Below are 26,991 nucleotides of genomic sequence, written 5' to 3'. Positions count from 1 at the left end.
GAGTGGCTTGCCGGTTCCTCCTCCAGGTGGATCACGTTTGGTCAAAACTCTCCACTATGACCTATTCATCTTGGGTGCCCTGCTCGGCATAGTTCATAGCTTCTCTGAGTTCTTCAAGCCCCTTCGCCACGGCAAGGCAGTGATCCACGAAGGGGGAGCTCTTGGTACAGCAAACTAAATATGACATAATAGGCATCACTGAAACCTGGTGGGATAAGTCCCACGATTGGAATGTAATAATGGAGGGATACAATCTATTTCAGAGAAACAGACCAGACAAGAAAGGAGGAGGAGTGGCGTTATATGTCAGGGATGTGTATACCTGTGAAGAGATCCAAGATTTAGAACCTCAAAGCCAAAGTGTGAGCATTTGGGTCAAAATTAAGGGAGAGAAGAATAACAGTGACCTTACTGTGGGAGTTTACTATAGATCCCCAAGCCAAACGGAGGACATAGATGATGCCTTCCTGGAACAGATGGCCAAGCATGCAAAAGGAAGGGAGATAGTAGTAATGGGGGACTTCAATTACCCGGATATTTGTTGGATGTCAAACTCAGCCAAGAGCATAAGGTCAAACAGATTCCTCACTGGCCTTGCAGACAACTTCATTGTCCAGAAAGTGGGAGAAGCAACAAGAGGAACAGCCATTTTAGATCTGGTCCTAACCAATGTTGATGACCTGGTTAGTGGGGTAGAAGTGGAAGGATCATTAGGCGCAAGTGATCATGCTCTTCTGAAGTTTACTATACAGCGGAAAGGAGCAGCCAAGCATACTAGGACTCAATTTCTTGACTTTAAGAAAGCTGACTTCATAAAACTTAGGGAAGTGCTGGGTGAGATCCCATGGACAGTAATACTAAAAGGAAAGGGAGTTCATGATGGCTGGGAGTTTGTTAAGAGGGAGATAGTAAAAGCACAACTTCAGGCAATACCAATGAGACGGAAACATGGAAGGTGCCTAAAGAAGCCAGGGTGGCTATCTAAAGAACTTTTAACTGAGTTAGGATTAAAAAAGGATGTGTACAAAAAATGGAAAAGGGGGGAAACCACCAAAGAGGAATTCAAACAAATAGCCAGCACGTGTAGACACAAAGTCAGAAAAGCTAAAGCACAGAATGAACTCAGGCTTGCTAGAGAGGTTAAAAGCAACAAAAAAGGCTTTTATGGGTATGTTCATAGCAAAAGGAAGAACAAAGAAACAGTGGGGTCACTCAGAGGAGAAGATGGTGAAATGCAAACAGGGGACACAGAAAGGGCTGAACTCCTCAATGCCTTCTTTGCCTCAGTCTTCTCCGATAAAGAAAACAATGCCCGACCTGAATTTGGAGCAAATGATTCAGCAGAGGAAACACAGCCCAGAATAACTAAGGAGATAGTACAAGAATACTTGGCTAGTTTAGATGTATTCAAGTCTCTAGGGCCAGATGAACTGCATCCAAGAGTATTAAAAGAACTGGCAGATGTGATCTCAGAACCACTGGCAGTCATCTCTGAGAATTCCTGGAGAACAGGCGAAGTCCCGGCAGACTGGAGGAGGGCAAATGTTGTCCCTATTTTCAAAAAGGGGAAAAGAGAGGACCCAAATAATTACCGCCCAGTCAGTCTGACATCAATACCAGGGAAGATTCTGGAGCAGATCATTAAGCAAACAGTCTGTGAGCACCTAGAAAGGAATGCTGTGATCACCAATAGTCAGCATGGATTTCTGAAAAATAAGTCATGTCAGACTAACCTGATCTCATTTTTTGACAGAATTACAACCCCTGGTAGATGAAGGGAACGCAGTGGATGTAGCCTACCTTGATTTCAGCAAGACATTTGACAAGGTGCCCCATGATATTCTTGGAATCATAGAATCATAGAGTTGGAAGAGACCACAAGGGCCATCGAGTCCAACTCCCTGCCAAGCAGGAAACACCATCAGAGCACTCCTGAATATCATAATATCATAATATCTTGTAAAGAAGCTGGTAAAATGTGGTCTTGACTATGCTACCACTCAGTGGATTTGTAACTGGCTGACTGACCGAACCCAAAGGGTTCTCATCAATGGTTCCTCTTCATCCTGGAGAAGAGTGACTAGTGGGGTGCCACAGGGTTCTGTCTTGGGCCCGGTCTTACTCAACATCTTTATCAACGACTTGGATGATGGACTCAAGGGCATCCTGATCAAATTTGCAGATAACACCAAACTGGGAGGTGTGGCTAACACCCCAGAGGACAGGATCACACTTCAAAACGACCTTGACAGATTCAATAGGAGTATAGCATCTAGATCAAGGGAAGTAATAGTGCCACTGTATTCTGCTCTGGTCAGACCTCACCTGGAGTACTGTGTCCAGTTCTGGGCACCACAGTTCAAGAAGGACACTGACAAACTGGAACGTGTCCAGAGGAGGGCAACCAAAATGGTCAAAGGCCTGGAAACGATGCCTTATGAAGAACGGCTAAGGGAGCTGGGCATGTTTAGCCTGGAGAAGAGGAGGTTAAGGGGTGATATGATAGCCATGTTCAAATATATAAAAGGATGTCACATAGAGGAGGGAGAAAGGTTGTTTTCTGCTGCTCCAGAGAATCATAGAATCATAGAATCATAGAGTTGGAAGAGACCACAAGGGCCATCGAGTCCAACCCCCTGCCAAGCAGGAAACACCATCAGAGCACTCCTGACATATGGTTGTCAAGCCTCTGCTTAAAGACCTCCAAAAAAGGAGACTCCACCACACACCTTGGCAGCAAATTCCACTGTCGAACAGCTCTTACTGTCAGAAGCGGACACGGAGCAATGGTTCCAAACTACAAGAAAGAAGATTCCACCTAAACATTAGGAAGAACTTCCTGACAGTAAGAGCTGTTTGACAGTGGAATTTGCTGCCAAGGAGTGTGGTGGAGTCTCCTTCTTTAGAGGTCTTTAAGCAGAGGCTTGACAACCATGTGTCAGGAGTGCTCTGATGGTGTTTCCTGCTTGGCAGGGGGTTGGACTCGATGGCCCTTGTGGTCTCTTCCAACTCTATGATTCTATGATTCTATGATTCTATGATTCTATGATTCTATGATTCTATGATTCTATGATTCTATGATATATGAACTTCGGTAGAATAAAACAGTGCTACATGTGTCAAATATAGAGCAGAATGAAAAATGTCGTCTTCTTGTATCCCTAATGGCGGTACTGATAACTAGACTAACTTCCTTGTCTTCTCAGTAGAGCTTAATTGAGAAGTGCATCTCTTGAGAAAAATTGGAGTTGTACTTCTGAAATTCCAGCCCTTTTTGGCAAGCACATTTGCAATTTCAGATACTATATGGTTTACTGTAAGCTTTATTTATCGGGATGTACAATTCTAATATAGGCTATTAGAGGTTTTACATTGCATAATTAATAACAACAACAACAACAATAATAATAATAACAACTTGTAATGCCAATAAAGGTATTTGTATTGTATAGTATTGTAATAATAATAATTTTATTATTTATACCCCACCTATCTGGCTGGGTTTATGTATAAGCTGCCGTAGGGCAGACAACACAGTTTTTGTAGGTTTCAGTGGAGATAGACAGAGGCCTTGTTTTAATTTTGCCATATATTTTTATGTAGAATGCCTATGTTATTCGCTTTTGATACTATCTTATATCAAGGCCTGTAAATAGTTGCTCTCCTGATTAATTACAGCAAGTAGGAATTACCTTCAAGTGGTCAGACAGAGGAGTTTTTCAAAAATTGCTTCCAGTTTTCTTTTAGGCTACATATGACTAGCTGACACAGATTTGCCTAAGCCAGTGGTGGCCAAACTTGGCCCTCCAGATGTTTTGGGACTACAATTTCCACCATCCCTGACCACTGGTTCTGTTAGCTAGGGATGATGGGACTTGTAGTCTCAAAACCTCTGGAGGGCTGGGTTTGGCCACTACTGGCTTAAGCAGATGGGCCTGTACAAAGCTGTGTTCGGGCTAATAATTCTTGTGGAATTATATGCCTGTTATTGTTGGGGTCTCAGAGGCAAATGACAAAAGCAGAAGAGGTGATGAAAATGATGTATAGATGGTATATTACACCTGTTAAGTTAGCAAAAATGTATAAAGTCAGTAATAAATGTTGGAAATGTAAAGAAAAAGAGGGAACATTTTATCACATGTGGGAATGTAAAAAGGTGAAATGCTTCTGGGAGATGATATATAATGAGTTGAAAAAAATGTTGAAATATACATTTATAAAGAAACCAGAAGCATTTCTATTGGGTGTTGTGGGGAGTGATATAAATAGAAAGGAATGTAAGCTCTTCTTATATGCAATAACAATAGCAAGGATATTATTGGCCCAAAAATGGAAGCAAGAAGAGTTACTGTCGATTGCAGAATGGAGGATGAAGTTAATGGACTATGCAGAATTAGATAAACTAACAGGAAGGATTCGAAACCGGCGAGACCAGAAATTCACGGAAGACTGGAGTAAATTTACGGATTATTTGAAAAGTAATTGTGAAGAACAGATGACGTTTGTAGGGTTGCAAGAAGTTTTGTGAGGAGTATTATTAGAAGTATTGTAAAAATGGATAAGGGGGAGGATGATTTGTTAAGAGATGTAAAGGCAATATAAAGTTAAGAAATGCATAAGAAGTGGTTAAAATGGTAGATCATCAGAGGTGCTGATGGAAGTCCAAAAAGATTGTATAAGTGATAAGTTTTGTGGTACATTTTATAATTTATATGTTAAAATTAATAAAAAAACATTATTAAAGACAGAAGCAGAAGAGACTTGAAGAATAAGGGAGCCACAAGAAACCCATGTGTCAGAGTCACCCGTGGTCCCAGCTCACAAGAGACCAAAGTCCAGTCCGGCTTATGTACAAAAGCTTTTATTGAAGAACATTCTTAGCTTTACATCCGAGCTCCGTGACTCCACGTCTGTTACGCTTAGACCGCTGAAGTCCCCTCTGAGTCAGTCCCGCCTCTACACCAGTTTAAGAGGCTTGTACTGGTCCACCTCTTCCTCTCTTTCCTTTTCCGCAGGGTCTTTCTGCCCCCCTGTGTTCTCTCCCTTCGGGACTCCCCAGAGGCTGAATCCTCTGACGCCTGCTCCCCCCTCCTTCGCACTTTGGGACCAGGCTCCTCCCCAGGGCTCTCTTCACTTCCGCGCGCCTCCCATTTTCAACTTGGCGTGCGTACGTTGCTCCTGACCTTCCCTTCGACAGTTACACTGCTCTCGGTACTACTTTCCGCCCCTTCCGTCAGGACGTCTTGCCCCGATCTCCTTCCCCTCTCTGCTTCCTGTTCTGCTCCTCCTGACACACTGGTCACTCCACCCCCTTCACTCCGTTCCGGCGGAGCAGCCAGTCCCGATCTCCAACTCCCACTGGGGGTTCCCCCTTCGTTCCCTTGCTCCTGACTGCTTCCCCCTCTAGCTCCCCTTGGCCTGACTAGAGGGGCTCCCTTTTGGGAGTCCTCCGATTCACTGGACGGACTCATGGACAATCTTGGGTCATTGTCGTCCTCTTCCTCGTCACCCTGGAATCCTTCCCCCTCGCTCTCTGTCTCCTCCCTCATCTGCGCCTCTCTCCCTGAACCCCTGACATCCATCCCCCCCTCGAAGCCCCCCCTTCCCCCCTCCCGCCCATCGGAGGCAGGCTGTGGGAGCTGCAGCTCCTCGGAGGTAGATGCAGGATACAGTTCGTTTACTTCAATGTCCTCTGCTGGCAGCTCGGTGTATGTGTGTTCGAATTCGGGTTCTTCACCCAAGGTGTTCTCAGCTCCCTCTTCCATTGCTACTTCGTCTGGTGCTGCCTGCCAAGGCCCCGTCAGCCATTTCTTGCGCCAGTCTTCCTCTGGTTGCTCGTCCCACCAATAAGAGGGTTCTGTGTCTACCCCCGAACACGATCCCCTGGGCGGGCTTGAGTCTGGCGTTCTCTCCTCGGCGGAAGAAAAGCCCCTGAAAGTACTGTCTGAAAGTGTGGGCGTAAAGAGCCAGTCATCAAAGTACTCGGCTGGCATGGGTCTATGCTGGAAAAGTGCATGGAACTCGTCCTTCAGAAGAGTTCCGTCTAAAGCGTCTAAACCTCAGAAGAGGTTCGTCTAAAGCGTAGTCCGGCACCCAAATATTGGCACTGGCCGGGGTACCCTCTCTGGCTAGAAAGTATTCTACTCCCTCTTCCCCACATCTCGAGTCTAGGATCTCAGTGACCTCGTTGAGTGGTTCGGCCCTGGGCGCCCCCTCCCTCTCGGGTGACTTCGTGCGTGGGTGCGGTACTGTTTCAGACTCCTGAAACCTGTGCGGGGTCTTGTAGGGAGTGAGCACCGACCTATGAAAGACCGGGTGCACTCTGGACCCTTCGGGGAGGGCCAGTCGAAAAGCTACAGGGTTGATCCTAGGCTGCACCTGGTATGGCCCTAGCTGCCTGTGTCCCAGCTTCTTCTTTGCCAACGACTTGGCTGGCATCGCTTGGGCCGCTAACCATACCCAGTCCCCCACCTGGATGTCCTCTCCCACTCTCCTGTTTTTGTCCGCCTGCACCTTATATGCTTGTTTGGCTAGCTCCAAATGTCTCCGCAGCTCCTCGTGCACCTCTTGCAGGTCTGCTGCGAACTGGTCGGCCTCTTGCGGCACCCCCTCTCCCGGTGTTACGAACCCCGGGAAGGTTCTGGGATGACGGCCATTGTTCGCGAAGAACGGCGTCACCCCCGTCGACGCGTGCTTCGTGTTGTTGTAGGCAAACTCCGCCATCGGCAGGTAGTCCACCCACGCTGCAGGGCGCTGATTGGCGTAACACCTCAGGTACTGCTGCATGATCGCGTTGACCCTTTCTGCTTGGCCGTTGGTCTGTGGATGCCTTGCCGACGTTAGGTTGATCTTGACGTGCAGGATACCTAGAAGCTTCCGCCAAAAAGTAGAAACAAATTGGCGCCCCCTGTCGGACAGGATGGATTGTGGCAGCCCATGTACCTTGAACACGTGGTCGACGAAGAGTTTGGCTGTCTGTTCCGCCGTCGCCACCTTCGCGCAAGGAATGAAGTGCGCCATCTTGGTGAACAGGTCCACCACCACCAGTACCGCCGTCTTGCCTCTGGAGCTGGGCAGGTCAGTGACGAAGTCCAGCGCCACCCTCTCCCACGGTTGCTGTGGCGTCTCCAGCGGTTCCAGTAACCCCGCTGGCTTCTGGTGCACTGGCTTGGACCTCTGACAAGTGTCACACCTGGCGACGTAATCCGCTACCTCTCCCCGCATTTGGGGCCACCAAAAGTCCCTGGCCACCAGTTCTATTGTCTTCTCCTTGCCGAAGTGGCCCGCACTGGGGGCGTCGTGCAACTGCTGCAGAACCCTTGCGCGTAGCTCTTCGCCTGGTACGTAGAGGGCACCTTTGTGAGTTAACAGCCCGTCGCGTAATTGGAACTCATCGTCTCTCTGCGAACCCCTGCACAGCGCCTCCATCTTGGATTGTGCAAATTGATCCACTTGCAACGCACGTCGCACCGCGTCCAGGTCGACTGCAATGGCAGCGCACGTCCACGCCTGCGGTGCGAAAATGTGCTTGGCTGCCACTGGCGCCGCTTCCTCAAGATATTGCGGTTTCCTGGAGAGCGCATCGGCTATAACGTTGGAATCTCCCCGGATGTATTCTATCCTGAAGTCGAAATCCGCGAAGAATTCAGCCCAGCGCATGTGTCTTTGGCTCTGGAGCTTCGCCGTGCGCCAATACTCTAAGTTCTTGTGATCCGTGCGGACCTGCACCGTGTGCTTGGCTCCTATGAGGAAGTGTCGCCACGCTTTGAAGGCAGCGTGGATGGCCAACAGCTCCCTGTCCCATATGGTGTAGTTTTGCTACGCCTTGCTGAGCTTTCGGGAGTAAAAGGCACCGGGTCTCCAATTTCCTTGCGAATCTTCTTGCAGGAGCACGGCTCCCACCGCTCTGTCGGAGGCGTCGGTCTCTACTCGCATGGGTCTGCCCGGATTCACGTGCAGCAGCTGCTCCTCGGAAGCGAAGAGGCTTTGAAGCTTCCTAAAAGAGCGCTCCGCCTGTTCCGTCCAAGCGAACTTCTTCTTCTTGGAACTGAGAGTGTCCGTGATTGCTGCCGTCTCCTTTGCAAAACCCCTGATGAATTTGCGGTAGAAATTGGCGAACCCGACAAATCTCTGGACCTCCTTCCGATTGCGTGGGCTCTTCCAGTCCAACACCGCGCGGACCTTGGCGCTGTCCATGGCCAGCCCCTTGGCAGACAGCTTGTAGCCGAGGAAATCCACCTCCGTCACATCAAACTGGCATTTCTCTAACTTGGCGTAGAGCTTGTGTTCCCGTAGTCTCTGCAAGACCTCCTTCACGTCCCTTTCATGAGCTTCCTGTGATTCCGAAAAGATCAGGATGTCGTCGAGGAAACACACACATTTCTTGTAGAGGAGCCCCACCAGCACGTGATGCATAAAGGCTTGGAAGATGTGAGATCCATTTTGGAGACCAAACGGCATAACTCTGTATTCATACGTGCCTAGAGGCGTGAACATGGCCGTCTTCCACTCATCGCCCTCCCGGATACGTATGAGGTTATACGCTCCACGCAGATCCAACTTGGTGAAGATCTTCCCCTTCCGCACGGTCGCTAGGAGGTCATCAATCTTGGGCATGGGGAAGGCCTTGGGCTTGGTCATAGAATTTACAGCCCGGTAATCCACAATGAGTCTCTTCTGGGGCATGTCCTTCTTCTTTACAAAAAACACAGGGCTGCCCCCCACTGCTTTGGACTCCCGGATGAATCCACGCTTCAAATTATGCTCTATGAACTCCCTGAGTTCCTGCATCTCGTCCTCAGACATGGAATACAGCTTCGCAGTCGGTAGCTGTGCCCCCGGCAACAGGTCGATCGCGCAATCGTAAGGTCTGTGGGGCGGCAACTGGTCAGCTTCTTTCTCGCAGAAAACCTCGAGGAAACTCTCGTACTTGCGAGGAACTGCCTGCACCATGCCAAGTTGCAGCTGCTGCTCCGCCCCCTCCTCCTGGCTGGACTGGATGCAATGTTGAGCACAGTATGATGAGCAAAAGGTGATCTGCCGTTGGTACCACGCTATCGCAGGACTGTGCCTCTCCAGCCAACTCATGCCTAGTACTATAGGCGTGTCCGACAGGCGGGTGACATTGAAGCTAATGACTTCTCTATGATGTCCAATCCGCATCACCATGGGAGGCGTCTGTTGCACAACTTGTCCTCCCAGCAATTTCCTGCCATCAACCGTGACTACGTTCAGAGGCGTTGTCGCGGGCAGAAGCGCTATGCGATGCTGCTTGACGAAATGCACCCCCACAAAGTCCGCGTTGCTCCCAGAATCGATCGTGATGGGGACTTCCAGGGTGGTTCCGTTTGGCAACTGGAGCGTTGCAGTGAGCTGCACCGTTGGCTTGGGTGGTAAAGGGTCTGTACGTTGCAAAGGCACTGGGGACTGTTCTACAGACTCGCCTGGCTGAGCCCCAGCAGCTCTGCTTCCAGCCAGGCACTGTCGTTTCCCTGAGGTTGCTCTTCTTGCATCACTTCTGTTGCCACTGTTGCTAAGGCTGCAGTGTGCTTCTGGGGCCTCTGGGGGCACTCTTTCGCCATGTGCTGTGCACTGTCACAGATGTAACATTTCCTGTTCCCTCTAGGAGGCTTCGCCTTTACTGCACCGGATGCTGGGACTCTGGCTGTTGCTTGAGCCTTAGCACCACCAATTTCCATCGGTTCCTCTCCCTGCCGCGCCAGGGGCGAGGGATGTGCCTGGCCGAAGTCTCTGGGGAGAAAAGGAGGCGTCCTTGTCGGTGCCCGCGCCTGGCGTCCCTCCTCATTGTGCCAAGGACGTTCTTCGTGCCGTACCCCTATCGCGAGAGCCCTCTGCACGACGTCCTCCAGGGTCTGAGGTCTGTCTCCCCTGGCAAGTTCATCTTTTATGGGGCTGCTGAGACCCTCCCAGAACAAATCCCTCACTGGTGTGCAGTCCTTCTCCCAGCCTAATACAGTCAGTAACGCGAAAAATTGTGAATGATACTGACGCACAGTGGCTCTGCCTTGCCGCAGCCCGTGCATTTCCCTGCGCGCAAGATCAAGATCCACGGTTGACTGGAAACAAGCATCCATCGCTTTAATAAATTCATCAGAATCGCGGCGGGCAGGGCCGTCTTCGCGCCACAAATTGCACAACCAAGCTCTTGCCTCCCCATGCAAATGAGACACAATAAACCCCACTTTCTCCTCTTCATCTTTAAAGTCATTACGAAGCAAATGCAGTGCATACAAGACGTCTGCTCTGAAACTTGGGTAGTGCTTCAGGTTCCCATCGAAGTGGGTGACTAGACTGCCCCCCCGCCTTCCAAGTCCAATTCCCTCCGATCTGGACGCTGGGAACCCTTCCCTGCTTGCACGCTCCCACCTTGTTTGCAGGTCCTGGCAGTGCTTCTCCGCTTCATCACTCTTCTTCTGAGATGCAATGACTGCAGCGGTGAGTTCTGTAACTGCGTTTCGCAGTGTTGTCAGCTGCTCCTCCGCACTCATGGCCGCTACCGTTCGTGAGCTTTGCAAAAAAAAAATTTGCGTTCTAGAGAGGGGACTTACTGTCAGAGTCACCCGTGGTCCCAGCTCACAAGAGACCAAAGTCCAGTCCGGCTTATGTACAAAAGCTTTTATTGAAGAACATTCTTAGCTTTACATCCGAGCTCCGTGACTCCACGTCTGTTACGCTTAGACCGCTGAAGTCCCCTCTGAGTCAGTCCCGCCTCTACACCAGTTTAAGAGGCTTGTACTGGTCCACCTCTTCCTCTCTTTCCTTTTCCGCAGGGTCTTTCTGCCCCCCTGTGTTCTCTCCCTTCGGGACTCCCCAGAGGCTGAATCCTCTGACGCCTGCTCCCCCCTCCTTCGCGCTTTGGGACCAGGCTCCTCCCCAGGGCTCTCTTCACTTCCGCGCGCCTCCCATTTTGAACTTGGCGCGCGTACGTTGCTCCTGACCTTCCCTTCGACAGTTACACTGCTCTCGGTACTACTTTCCGCCCCTTCCGTCAGGATGTCTTGCCCCGATCTCCTTCCCCTCTCTGCTTCCTGTTCTGCTCCTCCTGACACACTGGTCACTCCACCCCCTTCACTCCGTTCCGGCGGAGCAGCCAGTCCCGATCTCCAACTCCCACTGGGGGTTCCCCCTTCGTTCCCTTGCTCCTGACTGCTTCCCCCTCTAGCTCCCCTTGGCCTGACTAGAGGGGCTCCCTTTTGGGAGTCCTCCGATTCACTGGACGGACTCATGGACAATCTTGGGTCATTGTCGTCCTCTTCCTCGTCACCCTGGAATCCTTCCCCCTCGCTCTCTGTCTCCTCCCTCATCTGCGCCTCTCTCCCTGAACCCCTGACACCATGGAAAGAAGGAAGACAAAGAGACTGAATGGTGTTGGGACTGAAGGAAATAGCTTAGGATGGACCATGAGAAGACATCACCAAGCCCCATGTTTGTTAATTGTGCACGGGTCAAAGAGCTGATGTGCTTCTTCCTATTTCTGAGGAATGCACACCCCACCCAGAGAGGAGCTGCTGCTATCATCTATCATCACTGCATAAAAGCAAAGAGCAGCCTCTCCATTATTGTGTCAGCAACTGATTTATTGAAGCGACAGATGTTCCTTTGCAGCTTGGCTAACAGCATTAGATCTCTGGGATGCATCAATGAGTATCTGGGAAGCCGGCAAGGCAGGATGCTGCCTGAATTCTACTGGTCTGTTGCTTTTCCACTGAGCCTTAGATTGTGTCACTTAGCAGTGCATTCCAGTGTACCAAGACTTTTCATAGTTATTTTTCACTTGCGGACTGATTTCCAAACTTCCTTAGTTTTAATTCCTTAGTTTGTAATCTGTTTTAATGGGCAACAATTTTTTTACTTTTTGAATGTTGTCTAGATTTCTACAACTGATTTAGGGTATTTTTGCACTGCTGAATCAGGAAATGGCATCCGTTTCTCTCCATCAGGTCAGGTTTACTGTAAACTGAATGGTGGGCATTGATGAAAGTAAGTACACGTAAATTGCATGTTGCTTCACCATTTTTCAAACTTCAGGGCTTGAACTTCCGTTTCATGGAACCCCTGGAATGCTCAGCGGCAGGGAGGTCTCTCTTCAGAGTCCAACAGTAGTCAGCCATCATGACTGCGTCCCAGCGACCCTGATACCTGGTCTCCATCTCTTTCATGTCCTGATGGAATCTCTCCCCCTGCTCGTCACTCATTGAACCCAGGTTCTCAGGAAACCGGTCCATATGTGAAAATAGGTAGTGCATCTTGACGCTCATGTTGCAGCCCAGGTTTCTGAAAGCAGTCAACATGTTGTTGACAAGTTCTGCATAGTTTCTGGCCTTATTGTTGCCAAGAAAGTTCTTCACTACCAGAACAAATGCCTTCCACGCTTCCTGTTCCACTTCGTTCATTGAGTTTCCGAACTCTGGATCTCTGATGAGCCGATGGATCTGAGGACCGTCAAAGATGCCAGCTTTCAACTTCTCCATGGTCAATCCTGGAAAAGCCTGGCACAAGTAAGTGAAGCAGTCACCATCCTTGTCCAGAGCCTTGGTGAACTGCTTGATTAAGCCGAGCTTGATGTGCAGCGGTGGGAAGACTATTCTGTCTCTGTCCACCAGAGGGTCGTTGATGACGTTCCTTTTTTTGCAAGGCACCAATTCCTCCCGCACAGGCCAGTCCTTCTTCGTGTAATGCTGAGCATGGTTCCTACTATCCCACATGCACAGAAAACATGGGTACTTGGTGAAGCCAGACTGTTGTCCCAACAAAAAGTTCACCATCTTCAGGTCAACACAAATAAACCACTTATGCTGATCATAACCAATTTTCTCCAGCACATACTTCACCGCTTCAGTGTACTCGAGGGAGCCAGGGGTATAGAGGCAAACTGGTTGCTGTTGTGTAGCAGAACACATTTCAGTGATCGCTTGCTGCTGTCAAAGAACAGTCTCCAATCTTTGGGTTCGTACTGTGGCACTCCAAGCTTGAGCAGAAGCTGCGCAATATCTGCACAGTACACGAAGTCCTTCTCTTCCGAGAAAAAATGGAGGTACTTTTGATGCCTGTTGTGGAAGAAGCTGATGTGAACACTGTCAGAGAGGAGGTTTTTTCCTTCACTCTGGATGCCAACAGTTTGGCAGAGTCCTTTGACAAGCTGAGGTCGCGAACTAGATCATTCAACTCCTTTTGGGAAAATGGATGTGGAGCATCATCTTCAAGAACCACTTCTTCTTCTTCATGTCCTTCAACACTGGAGGCATCTTCGTTACTAATGTCAGGAAGTTCTCCGAAGATAGGCACTGGAATTTCATCACAATGAACTACAGGATGACGTGCTGATAGAAGATCAGGATTAACTTAGTTTTGATTCCCCAACTTTATGCTTTGCCGCACCAATTTATGGAAGATTTCGAGGTTTTATGACTTCAAACTGATCCCTTTTCGACATAATCACCCAGAACTATCGGACCTGAATACTTCTTGTCATTAAAATAATCATTTCCAATCAGAACAATTATTCAACATGGCATTTTACCCCCACCAACTTCTTCTAAAATGCTCCACACAAGCATACATGTGAACAAAAACATAAAAAGACATGTGCCATAGCTCAAAAACTTGACCTGATTGAGCAAAACCAATGTGATTTTTGGATTCAGCACATCAGATTCGTCCTAAATCAACTGAAAAAACGCAGACAACAAATTTGTTGTTGACCAGTGTATTCTTCTACCTCATCATATCACGAGAAGTAGGAGACTGAACTGTTTTTCCTCTATATTGAGTAAGACACAGCAGCCATGGTCTGAACATTCACATTTCTTGCTGATTTAATAGAGCATTATTTTCCCATGAGCCTCTAAATGTTGAAATGTGGCCAAATCACTGTATTCTCAGTGCATTGTTCTTTTTGATATTAACATGAACTGGCTTCAGCAAGACAGCAAGAATGAAACTCAACGTTAGCAGCAACAGATGGTTGGGAATGTGTTCCATTTCCAAGCCCTGCAATTGCTTTAAAGGAGGATTATATGTAACACCCCATTTTCTTCTAATCTGCTTTGACAACAAGCTCCTTCATCAAGGCAGGCTCATTAAATCTAGAGTGAACACAATAATGTATAAAAGCTTTTTCATGTACCATTTACACTTTTAAATGAGGACAGATTCTAAAATATTCACCACTTTTAAATATTTTATTTGAGGCCTGTTGGTGCTGAACCTGATGCTGAACTTTGACAATGATGGCTGAGGCCGATGGGAGCTGAACTCCCAAACATCTACAGGACCTCAGACTGGGAGAGGCTGGTTTTGGACCCCTCTCACTTTAATGGAGTTATTTCTTTGCACAGGATCCTGTCTATGGAGAGGGGTTATAAGTTGGTGGGAGATCCCATTTATCTGGCCATATATATGACACCTTTCTGTGATAAAACCAAGCTCAAGGCAGCTTCTAGTAACAAATTTAACCACATCAAAATTAACTCAAAATTTAAACAATAAAACAATTGTAGAAGTTCCCCATAAAACTCTGCAATCACAACTCCGCAATACACAGCAGCAGGCTAATATATGCAGCGTTTTTGTATGGACAAAGACTTTACATGATTTGTGTGAAGCTACAAACCAAGGCATTCCCAGTTAGAGGGTGATGGGGAACAGGACTGGGCAAGATCTCAGCTTGAGTCCTTGGAGAGCTTCTTCTACTTAGAACTGGCAGTGCTGCTCTAAATGAACTAGTTCCCATGACTGACTTTGGTAGGTTCATCAGAAAGTGCTTATAGGAAGTCCACTTATAAACACCATCTCCAACTCCTCAAAAGATTCCATCAACGGTGTCTCCGAAAAATTTTACACATCACTTGGGAAGACAGGCGAACTAATATCAGTGTACTGGAAGAAGCAAAGATCACCAGTGTTGAAGCAATGATTCTTCAACATCAACTTCGTTGGAGTGGTCATGTTGTGCAGATGCCTGATCATAATCTTCCAAAGCAACTACTCCATTCCGAACTTAAAAATGGAAAGCGTAATGCTGGTGGTCAACAAAAGAGGTTTAAAGACTGTCTGAAGGCAAATCTAAAACAATGTAGTATAAACACTGACAACTGGGAAACACTGGCCTGCGAGTGCTCCAGTTGGAGAACAGCCTTTACCAAAGGTGTCATGGGCTCTGAAGACACTCAAACTCAGGACACAAGGGAGAAATGTGCTAAGAGGAAGGCATGCTTGGCAAATCCACACCGTGATCAACTCCCACCCAGAAACCAATGTCCCCACTGGGGAAGAACGTATGGATCCAGAATTGGTCTCCACAGTCACTTACGGAGACATGGTTAAAACCGTGTTTATGGAAGACAGTCTTACTTGGCTACGAGGGATTGCCAAAGAAGAAGAAGAAGATTTAGTCAGCTTTGTATTGGCAACTGTGCCGGCAGTGAAATTTCAGCAGCTGGGTCAACACAAGGCATTTTGCTACCAGTGAGAGGCACTGGGTGTGCATCAGGTTCTGTCTTGGCAGGGCTTTTGGTGTAGCCCCCTTTGTGATCCTGGAGCAAGGTTGCCCCATTCGCCTGTCACATTTGGCCCATGAGAGGTGGGGCAGATATGGCTTTGGCCCAAGGGGGGAGGTTCACCACCCTGGCATATGGCAGGCCTGCAGCATAGCCCAATGTTATTATCTGTCTCTTGGCATGTTGGGATTTTTAGGGAAATACAGTTGGAAATGCAGTTGAAGTTGATTGTCAAAGAAGTGAGGGGATTTATTGCTTTTCCATTTATTGGGGGCATAGGGGGGCTCCTGTCGATGGGCATTTTATATTTTTATGTTGTGAACTTCCCTGTGATCTTTTATGGTTTTATTTTGCTCTTTTATGAAAACCCAAGGTATGTGTCACAAATATTCGTTTTGTGTTCATTAAACCTATCCAACTTTTATTCTGATTGTAATGCATTAACTACAGCTGCTTATATATTTAATTATTCTAAGGTATATATTTATATTATTATCCTTACAGATATTTCCTGGTCTCATTCTCTCTGACATAAAGCCTGCCAAAAGAATGAAGTTCAAGACTGTATGTTATCTGCTGGTTCAACTTATGCATTGTCGTAAAATGTTCAAAGCTGAGATCCCTTTCTCCAATGTGATGACTTGTGAAGACGACGACAAGGTAGTGTATGGCAAAGCAAGGTCATTTGTCAAAATGTGTGGTATCTGCCCTCACCTCCCATTTCACTGGGGCCTTTTTTTTAAAAAAAGGTACTCCTGGCAGGGCCGTCTTTAGCATATGCGGCACCGTGGTGCAAAGCTCTGCCCAGCGCCCCCCAAAGTTGTTCAGCTTTTTTTAGGGAGTCTCATGCTGCTAAAAAACATACCACCGATCACGCCAGGGAAAGCAGCACACAGATTGCACACTTTTGCCCCTTCCCAAAGAGAAATCAGAAGTGTGCCATCCTCAGTGGCGTAGCAAGGTCAGGTGGTGCCATTTAGGTGATTGATGGGTTAAGCAAATAAATTTCGATTACAGTATTTGTATACTGTATTACCAAAAGATCATAGTATATGATTCCATGATCAGCACAGATGTCTTTTGGAGATATTTAAAGGACTGTAGGACTATCTATACCCAGAAGTAAAAACTGCTAGAGTACTGGTCTGCACCTAGTGACTCATTTCCAAATTATTAATTTTGGAGGGTCACCTTCTCATAACAATAAACCTCCACCCACCCAGCAAAAGAAACACGGTTCTTTTCAGATGTTGGTAACTTACACTGCCGCCACCACCCACTCCTTTAGTGAACAAGATGAAACCCTGCTGAGCACAACAGGACAACTCCCATGGTGCTCAGCCTCCCATATCTACTTTCTGGAAATGGCCCTGGAGGTAGGAGCAGAGCGACTGAAGCACAGGGTTCCCAACTCCCACCTCCCTGAGATGCTCCAAAAGGATACCATGGTACCGAAAACTGCCAGTCAATGAAGGGGAACAAGCAGGGTCACATTCCACCTATCTTTCTCCCAACAACTGTCATCAACCATGGCTACTAAGGCAGGTTCAGTGGCATGGCCAGCCCTGAAGCCAGACTAGAACATATCCAATTTTCCTCCAAGCAAGCCTGAACCTGGACTGTTGCCACTCTTTCTAGTGCTTTGCCCCCAAAGGGGCCACAGCCAGTGTAATAGTTTTTTAACTACTGAGCCCAGGGAGATCTTCTTAAGGCAGGAACACCCCCCCCCCTGCATCCAGAGCTACAATACCTCTCAGATAAAAAGGAACCTGTGAAATTTAGAGCTACCTAAAATCCTGTCTTGTGGGCAGATGCAAGAGTGCTGTTTATATTGTGCTGATAGTTATTATTTTTCAAATGGAGCTACTGCACACACCCCTGGGGTCCCTTGTGAAGAAGGGGGGGGGGGGCTGAAAATATTTCAAGCAAATAGCTAAATGAGGAAAGCCCTGTTAAGTTTTACAGCCTAAAACAGGTTAACAATACAAAAGATTACAACTATTTTTCTTATAATCTGCTTCTGAAGTCAGAGTGGTGAGTTGCTTTGATGGGTTCTGTTGAAAAGGGGCTTTAATTGTATTCCTTTTGCCGCCTGCTAAAAACATTTTTGTTTACGCAGATATTGAGAATGCTGATGTGTTCTTAGTTTATTGCTGCTTCCAATTCTTTGGATGTTTTAATTGTTTTCACTAATAATTTTGTTGTATTATTCTTTCTGTAAACTGCCTTGGGGTGTTTTGGGGGGGCGGGGCAGGGCAGTTACACTCACTTGGTATAGAAATTTCATAAATAAATAAAAATAAATAATATGTTTAAAAACAAACAAACTCAGAGATAGCCACATTCCATTTGCAACAGAAAGCCAACCAGCTGACCTGCAAGATGTGATTTCTCTACAAGCCTCACAGTTCTTACACAGTTTGGAAAAGCTCTATTGAAATCAGTGGCGCTCCACTCCAGAATTGTACACCTACTTCTCTAGGAGTAAGCTCCATTGCACTCAGCAGTGCTTACTTCTAAGTAGGCTTAAACTGTTATGCTGCAATCCTCTGCTGCAGCCTAACAGTGCTTTCCTTAGCACTCCTGTCCAGAAATATGCACATTTACCTGGGAGTAAGCTCCAGTTGAGACTGCTAAGGGTTAGCTTCCCACCCTCCTGCCTTTTTGTCAAATCAAACAGCTCAGCCCTATCTAGGCTTGTTACTCATAAGTAAGTCCTACAGTGGGCCTTACTTTCTAGAACTTCGGTTGCTCTTCAGTGATTATCAGAAAACTGCAGGTGCTTCCTATAATTTTCCTCCTACATCGTTCCTTATTTATTTTTATTTTATTTTATTTTAATGAAGGCATCTACCCACTCCACTCAATACCCTGGCGGTAAATCTTCCCGAGTCTCGGCACCCCTTCTGTTGCCTCACAAACAGGATGCCAATGAAACTTACACTAGAGTGCAAACAGAAGCCCCGCTACCCCCCCCCCCCATTTTCACCCACTTCTTAAAAGGAAAGGAAAAGAGAAGTGGGGAGAGAGGGAGAGACAGAGAAAGAAAGAAAATGCCGCACGAATGCCCAATGTCAGCATAGAATCTCCAGCTTCCAGGGTGGGACATGGACGGCAAGGGAAGGCAGAGCAGGGAAGGGGACGCCTTGGCGGCTCACGCCGTTCCTCCCCACAGCTTGGTGCCCCTAAGAATATGGCTCTTCTGCTGCAATTTGGGGGCGAACTTGGCTCTGCCCCGGACTCCAATGCTCAGCGCCCCGAGAGCCCAGTGCTCTGGCGCCTTGCGCCTCTAGAGCCAACAGTTAAGATGGTCCTGGCTCCTGGACAGAGCTTCAAACTGCAGAGCTGCGCCCAGAAACGTGCCACACAAGGATGTTTGGGTGAGCCCTGGGTTGCATTAAATAAAGTACAGTGGAACCTTGGGTTTCAGATGCTTCAGGTTACAAACATTTCAGGTTACAGACTCCGCAAACCCAGAAATAGTACCTCGGGTTAAGAACTTTGCTTCAAGATGAGAACAGAAATCGCCTGATGGCGGCATGGCGGCAGCAGGAGGCCCCATTAGCTAAAGTGGTACCTCAGTGTTATGTACTGAGTTGAATAGGATCCAAAATGCAGCAGTCTGATTGGTCCCAGAACAATAGGATCCAAAATGCAGCAGTCTGATTGGTCCTAGAACAATAGGATTCAGAATGCAGCAGTCTGATTGGTCCTAGAACAATGCAGCAGTATGATTGGTCTGCAGCAGCCACCCAATCCAGCTCCAGATGGAAGTGAATCCACAACCTGATTGGCTTACAGGAGAATTCCGATATTAGCCAATCACTCTAGACTCTGAGTATATTTCACTCAGGTTAAGAACAGTTTCAGGTAAAGACGTCCAGAACGAATTAAGTTCTTAACCCGAGGTACCACTGTACAATATATTCTTTGCCACTAGATGATGCTGTTCTATGGTTGCTCCATAAGAAAAAAGCTCATTTCACTGCTATTTCTAAAACACATCTGCAGTTTTCAGTCTCTGGCTGAAACAGAGGGTGAAAGAGTCCTGATTTGAACAACTTCAGCCCTAAATTTACACTTCTGTCTCCCCACACACACTCCTCCCCCCCCCCATGTCATTGCAGAAAACTATGTGATCTGTTCCTTTCCCTAACTGACATGGAGTTTTCAAGAAATGGAGCAGTTGTGCTGATCCCTCCACATGTCCCTGGGCTGCACCCAATCCATGCACTAATTCTAAATTACCCTGGTGGCCAGATTATTATTTCCTCCATTAAGAAATGTGCCATGCAGGCCACTCTCTGCCTTCATTACTGAATGAATTGCTGGAAGGAGTCCTAAGTTCAGCTGTCAGGCATTTTGTGGTTGCCTCCAGCATGGGACTGACAACCTGCCCTCATTTGAGGAGAAGAGCTGTGCCAGAAAGGGCTGCACGGCATATAAGGCAGCACGGTTTTACAAATTTAGTCATCATCATCTTATTTGTATGGTGCCTTTCCACGGGTAAAACCACTGCTTTTTGCTGGGAGGATGCATGGGTACACATACCCCTAAACATTTTGTGAATCTTTGTACTTTGTCCATTTACTGTATTTAGTTTCCCCGATTTGAACTATAAAATGGTGATTTTCTTGTGTCAAGAAAAAAACAACATTTTTTAAGAAAAAAAAGCACTGGGTAAAACCATGCTCAAAGTGGCAACATGAAAACATTTACATAATGACAAGCACAACAGAAGCAATCATAAACAATAAGTAAAACACATGAAAAAGTACAACCAAATTTGAATAATTTCCACATGAATCATAAGTAAATCTAAAAATAAAGTTACAAATGGATATTTTGGGGTTGGGGGTCTGACAAACCACCTCCAAAAGCTCAAACATAGGAAGCTTCTTTCTCCCAAGGCACACCCTGGATCAATCTATCTCAGTATTGGCAACAGCTCTCTGGAGTTTCCAACTGGGGATCTTCCCAGCTTTACCAGCAGATTCCAGGGACAGAACCCGGGTCTGTCTGCATGCTGAGCTGAAGCCACAGCAAGGCTACCTTGAAGACACCCTAAAGTGATGCTTATACATAGAGAAGCGCTCTGTGCATACGCCCATTTATTCATGTACTCTTTTAAAAAATAAAATACCAGTAGGTTTCATTTCATTAGACTGGCCACTGCCTGAAAGCCTGCCATTTCCCCCTCCACCTCACGTCGTCAGATAGATTTGGGGGTGCATTGTTGGTCTCAGGTTCATTAATAAAAAGTCGCTCCCATGACACACCACTCCTCAGAGCATTTTGTCATTCCGTATGATGTTCAGGTATCTGAGAAGCCAGTAGAATTGTGTCTTTTTGCTGCTAGGATAAAATGTATGTGCTGTATGTTTGAATACATTGTTGAAGGTGATTAATGGATAAGTTAAGAATGTACCTTGCTAGTACCGAAATGTATGGCTGTGGGTTTCCTTTCCACCTGGCCTAGGGGGAAGAGACCAGACTCACCCAGCTCTGCTTCAGAGGCTCCTGGGAGGCCAGAGAGACATTGCCCTGCTGTTAGTTCTGAAGAGCCCAGACTGACTGGAACAAACTGGGGCGAATGTCAAAAATGCTTTTAAATGCTATTAAATAGTTTTTAATCTGTGGCATTTTAAATTTGGGGGGTTTTTTGTTTGTTTTTGTTTGTTGGGGGTAGGGTGAACGTTTAGTTGGGGCAAGTTTAGTATAGTTGTAAATTATTTTTGTTTTTTAATTAGTTTATATTGTTTTATTGTATAGTTTGCATTCTGTTCTCAAGAGGAGAGGGTCAGGGCTGCCTGGGAGTGGGCTCCAGCAACAGAATGTTTGGGGGCAGGTTCCACAGGGGAAGGGGGATGCACTGGGACACCCAGTCTCAGTGATCACGGGTAGGAGGAAGAGTTACGCTAAGACCAGATGATGTCATTCCCGAGGAGGCAGGTTTAGCCGTTGTTTGAAGACTATCCCTGACTCCGGGTGTGGTCTTGACCAGAAGGATACTGGAATCAGCAAGGGAAACCCACATGACCTGAAGGTGCTGCTGTGCAATGCCAGGTCAGTGATTACTAAGACCACTGCCATCCACTTGACCTATCATGTATAAACAGACACTTGGTTGGATGAAGCAGATGGGCCTGTTCTTACCGCTGTTTGTCCACCAGGTTTCTTGTACACACAGCAGCCCAGGTCATATGGGCGGGGAGGGGAGGTTGCAGTGATTTTTAGGGGTCATTAGCTTACACCAGGCGTCCTATTGGGAAGACCCAGTTTTCTGGAAGATGGGCAATAGGGGCAGTACAGGATTCCTTTTGGTGTACCGACGTCCCCGCTGCACCAAGGATTCCCTGGCCAAGCTGCTTCAGCTTGTGGCGGATGTTCTCCTGGAGACACCTAGTTTGGCTGTCCTAGGGGATTTTAACATCCATGCTGACACAACCTTACAAGGGGCCGCCCGGGACTTTGTGGAAAGCATGGCCTCCATGGGGCTGTCCCTGAATAAGTCTGGCCCAACTCATAGCCATGGACATGCCTTGGACCTGGTGTTCACCTCTATGGATGTGGGTGATCTGACACTAAGTAAAAATGAAACAAAAAAGTGCCATAGTCAGATCACTTCTTGGTGCAACTAGACTTCTCTGCAACCCTTCCCCTCTGCAGGGAGGTGGGACCTATTCGGATGGTCCACCCCCACCACTTAATGGATCCAAATGGTTTCCAGAGAGTGGTAGGGGATATTTTATCCCATGTTCATGGCCTTTCAGCTGATTCCCTGGTGGCCCACTGGAATGTGGAGTTAACCAGGGCTATTGACTATTTGGCTCTGAAGCGCCCTCTCCAATTGCATGGAGCCCAGACAGCCCTGTGGTTTCCCCCAGATCTGAGGGCAATGAAACAATTGCTGAGACAGTTAGAGTGCCGGTGGTAACTCATAACTCATTCTGAATCTGACCGGACACGGGATAGAGTTCAACGTTGAGCCTACCAAGTGGTGATGGGGACGGCAAAGAGGACCTTCTTCACCGCCTCTATTGCATGTGCAGAAAACAGCAGCAGGAGACTCTTTCAGGTGGTTCATAATTTAATGGAACCACCTTTGCCATTGGGGCCCCGTAAGGACCCCTAGATCTCCTGCAATGATTTTGCAAAGTTTTCTGCAGATAAAGTCACTCAGATTCGGGAAGAGGTAGACTCCACCGTGGGAGCAGGGCTGGGGCAGGAGAGTGCTAGAGTCCTGTGCTGTTGTGTGGGATCAATTCCAATCTGTTACCCCCGAGGATGTGGACAGGCTGCTTGGACGAGTGAAACCAACCACTTGTCTCCTTGATCCTTGCCCATCTTGGCTTATAAAAGCTAGCCGGGAAGGGCTGGGCGATGGGCTTCGTGGGGTGGTGAATGCTTCCCTCCATGAGGGAGCCTTCCCAGACCCACTGAAAGAGGCGGTTATTAAACCACTTCTTTAAAAAACATATTTGGACCTGGCCAATATGGCCAACTTCCATTCTTGGACATGGTGATTGAGCGGGTGGTTGCTGAACAACTCTAGGCATGTCTATAGGATGCAGACCATCTGGAAGTAGTCTCCCTACATGAGATAACACCCCCAGGTTTCTCTGTCCTCCATTAATCGCGGACTGTGGGTCGGGGGGGGGGGAGGAGTAGCGTTGTTATTCCGGGAGGATTGCTCTTTCAGAGCTCTGCCATCACCAACGATCTCCGGCATTGAATGTGTTGGTCTTGTGTGGGGCACCAAGGAGAGCATGGCTGTCTGGCTGGTGTACCGACCACCCAGCACACCACCAGCCACCCTGTCAGACCTGCTGGAGGTGGTGGCGGGCTGGGCCTTGGAGTTCCCAAACCTACTGGTTTTGGGAGACTTCAACGTCCATGCCGATGCCGCTCCCTCCTCACAGGCTCTGGACCTAGTGACTTCCATGGCAACACTAGGGCTCTCCCAGGTTGTTTTGGGCCCCACTCATCAAGCAGGCCACACGCTGGATCTGATCTTTGGGGCTGGCATAGATGTGATCATGCTCCCTGCTGTGGAAGTGCCATGGTCTGATCACTACGCTCTGAAAGCCAAGATTGACTTCCCGCTCCTCCCCGGCTCGGGTGGCGAACCTATTTGGGCTCGTCCGCGAAAACTGATGGATCCTGATAGATTCCGACAAGCCTTGCGGAACCCTGCTCCTCCTGGCGACTCATTAGATGACCTTGTTGAGGACTGGAATAACCGGCTCTTGGCAGCCATTAATGAGATTGCGCCTAAGCGCCCTCTGCGACCCCGTCGAAACCGGGCCCCTTGGTTTACTGAGGAGCTCCGGAAAATGAAGCGGGATCTGAGACGGCTGGAGTGAGTATGGCGACGGACTCGTGATGGAGCCTCAAGAACATCTTATAGGACGCTTATGAAAGCCTATGAGATGGCTATGAAAGCTGCTAAGAAATCTTACTTTGCAGCTTCCATTGCATCCGCTAGCTCTCGCCCGGCACAACTTTTTAGAATAATTAGGTCAATAACGTCCTTAGGAGGACAACCAAATTTAAGCACAAATTCGACCCACAGCTGTGAGGCATTCGCGAGTTTTTTTGCAGAGAAAGTCCTGTTGCTCCGCCGTGACCTCCCTGCCAATTTAGATACAGTGACTGAACTGGAGGCCCCTCGACTGACTTCAGGTCCAGTGTTGGACCATTTCGATTGGATACTCCCTACTGATGTGGATAGATTCCTCCAAGTTGGTAGGCCCACCACCTGCCTCCTCGATCCGTGCCCGTCTTGGCTGATTAGGGAGTGTCCAGATGTTGCGCGGACCCCCCTGGTTGAAATTATCAATTTGTCCCTTGATACGGGGACATTCCCAGAGGAACTGAAGGAAGCAGTGGTGTGTCCACTCTTAAAAAAAACTTCATTAGATCCCTTAGACCTATCCAATTACCGCCCAGTTTCAAATCTTCCATACCTGGGTAAGGTAATTGAGAGAGCGGTTGCTGAACAGCTTGGTAGGTTTCTGGAGGAAACATCGGCATTAGATCCATTTCAGTCCGGTTTCCGTCCTGGTTTTGGGACGGAGACGGCTCTGGTTGCCCTAACAGATGATCTCCGTAGACAACTGGATCGAGGCGGGTCAGAACTGCTGATCCTTTTAGACTTGTCAGCAGCCTTTGACATGGTCGATCATGATCTTCTGGACCACCGCCTTGCAGACGTGGGGATACAGGCCATAGCCCGTAACTGGTTGTGCTCTTTTATCTCTGGTCGGGGACAGAGGGTGGCACTAGGGAGGGAAATGTCGTCGCGCCACTCCTTGGTGTGTGGAGTGCCGCAGGGCGCAATTCTCTCCCCGATGCTTTTTAACATCCTTATGCGCCCGCCTGCCCAGATTATCTGGAGCTTTGGGCTGGGCTGTCACCAATATGACACTCAGCTCTATCTGCTGATGGATGGCCACACCGACTCGACCCCGAACACACTGACCAGATGCTTGGAAGCTGTGGCTGGGAGCCGATTGAAACTAAATCCTTTGAAGACAGAGGTCCTATGGCTAGGTCGGGATGGCATGGGGATGAGGGACCAACTCCCTTCTCTTGCAGGGGCCAATTAGTGCCACTGCCTTCTGTTAAGAGTTTGGGTGTAATCCTTGACGCCTCCCTTTCCATGGAGGCGCAGGTTACAGCAACAGCCAAGGCGACATTTTTCCACCTTCGCCGCATCAAGCAGTTGGTCCCTTACCTTTCCCGTCCCAACCTGGCCACAGTGATCCATGCGATGGTCATCTCCAGGCTTGACTACTGTAATTCGCTCTATGCGGGGCTGCCCTTGAAGCTGTCCCAGAAACTCCAGCGGGTACAGAATGCTGCAGCGAGGCTCCTCACGGGGTCTCTGCCATGGGAGCATATTCACCCAGTGCTTTTCAAGCTGCACTGGCTCCCGGTGGAGTACAGGGTCAGATTTAAGGTGCTGCTTTTGACCTTTAAAGCCCTTCACGGCCTAGGACCCTCGTACCTACGGGACCGCCTCTCCCGGTATGCCCCACGGAGAGCCTCAAGGTCCATAAATAGCAACACCCTAGTGGTTCCGGGCCCTAAGGAAGTTAGATTGGCTTTAACCAGAGCCAGGGCCTTTTCAACTCTGGCTCCGGCCTGGTGGAACGCTCTGCCTCATGAGACCAGGGCCCTGCAGGATCTGATTTCTTTCCGCAGGGCCTGTAAGACAGAGTTGTTCCGCCTGGCCTTTGGCTTGGAGCCAATTTGATTCCCTCCCTCCCTCTCTCTCTTTTTTTCCCTTTTTTCTTTTCCTTCTCCTCCTGCAATGAGGCTACATTTTAATATTTTAATGTTCCATTATTTTAATGTTGTATTTTATTTTTGTTTTTAAGTTGTAATCATTCATCTTGTTTTTATTATTGCTTGTAAGCCGCTCTGAGCCCGGCCTTGGCTGGGGAGGGCGGGGTATAAATAAAAAAAATTATTATTCTTATTATCCCTTCCAGTCATGAGAGTGAAACTGCCCTGGTCGCGCTGGTTGATTATTTCCTGCAGGCTAGGGACTAGTTTCCTAGTTCTGCTAGCTAGGGCTAGTTTCCTAGTTCTGTTGGATCTCTCAGCGGACTCTGATACCCTTAACCATGACATCCTTCCGGACTGTCTAGAGGAGCTGGGAGCTTTGGGCACTGTTATACAGTGTTTCCGCTCCTTCCTCCTGGGCCATGTCCAGAAAGTGGGGGGGGGGGGGATGAGTGTTCAGACCCCTGGGCTCTCACTTGTGGGGTGCCTCAGGGTTTCGTCCTCTCCATGCTTTGTAACATCTATATGAAGCCGCTGGGAGAGATCATCAGGGGGGTTGGGCTGGGTGTTCATCAGTATGCGGATGATACCCAGCTCTACCTCTCTTTTAAATCAGAACCAGTAAAGGCAGTGAAGATCCTGTGTGAGTGTCTGGAGGTGGTTGGAGGATGGAGGGCAGCTAACAGATTGAGGTTGAATCCTGATAAGACAGAAGTACTGTTTTGGGGGGACAGGGGGCTGGTGGTTGTGGGGGACTCCCTGGTCCTAAATGGGGCAACTATGCCCCTGAAGGATCAGGTGCGCAGCCTGGGAGTCATTTTGGACTCACAGCTGTCCAAGGAGGTGCAGGTCAATTCTGTGTCCAGGGCAGCTGTCTACCAGCTCCATCTGGCACACCAGCTGAGAACCTACCTGCCCATAGACTGTCTCACCAGAGTGGTGCATGCTTTAGTTATCTCCCGCTTGGACTACTGCAATGTGCTCTACGTGGGGCTACCTTTGAAGGTGACCTGGAAACTACAACTAATCCAGAATTAGGCAGCTAGACTGGTGACTGGGAGTGGCCACCGAGACCATATAACACTGGTCCTTAAAGACGTACATTGGCTCCTAGTACTTTTCCAAGCACAATTCAAAGTGTTAGTGCTGAGCTTTAAAGCCCTAAATGGCCTTGGCCCAG

At 48.1% G+C, this 26,991-nt stretch overlaps 1 protein-coding gene and 1 long non-coding RNA gene across 6 annotated transcripts in view; one reads left to right on the top strand and one right to left on the bottom strand.

The window, feature by feature from the left end:
- The window catches only part of ADCY1 (adenylate cyclase 1), a 225,285-nt gene that overhangs the window by 165,241 nt on the left and 33,053 nt on the right, over positions 1-26,991 (top strand). For both annotated transcript variants that reach the window (XR_014161498.1, XM_081881792.1), the window contains exon 8: positions 16,023-16,178. Coding sequence is in view for 1 of the 2 variants with exons in the window: in XM_081881792.1 (XP_081737918.1) it covers positions 16,023-16,178 (156 nt within the window). In the remaining variant the exon portion in view is untranslated. The remainder of the gene's footprint in view (positions 1-16,022; positions 16,179-26,991) is intronic.
- The window catches only part of LOC309352982, a 65,244-nt gene that overhangs the window by 27,414 nt on the left and 10,839 nt on the right, over positions 1-26,991 (bottom strand). The window lies entirely within an intron of this gene.

This window comes from Podarcis erhardii, assembly GCF_964252035.2.
Source record: "Podarcis erhardii genome assembly, chromosome: 12".
Lineage (NCBI taxonomy): Eukaryota > Metazoa > Chordata > Lepidosauria > Squamata > Lacertidae > Podarcis > Podarcis erhardii.
This window is presented reverse-complemented; position numbering and strand designations above follow the sequence as displayed.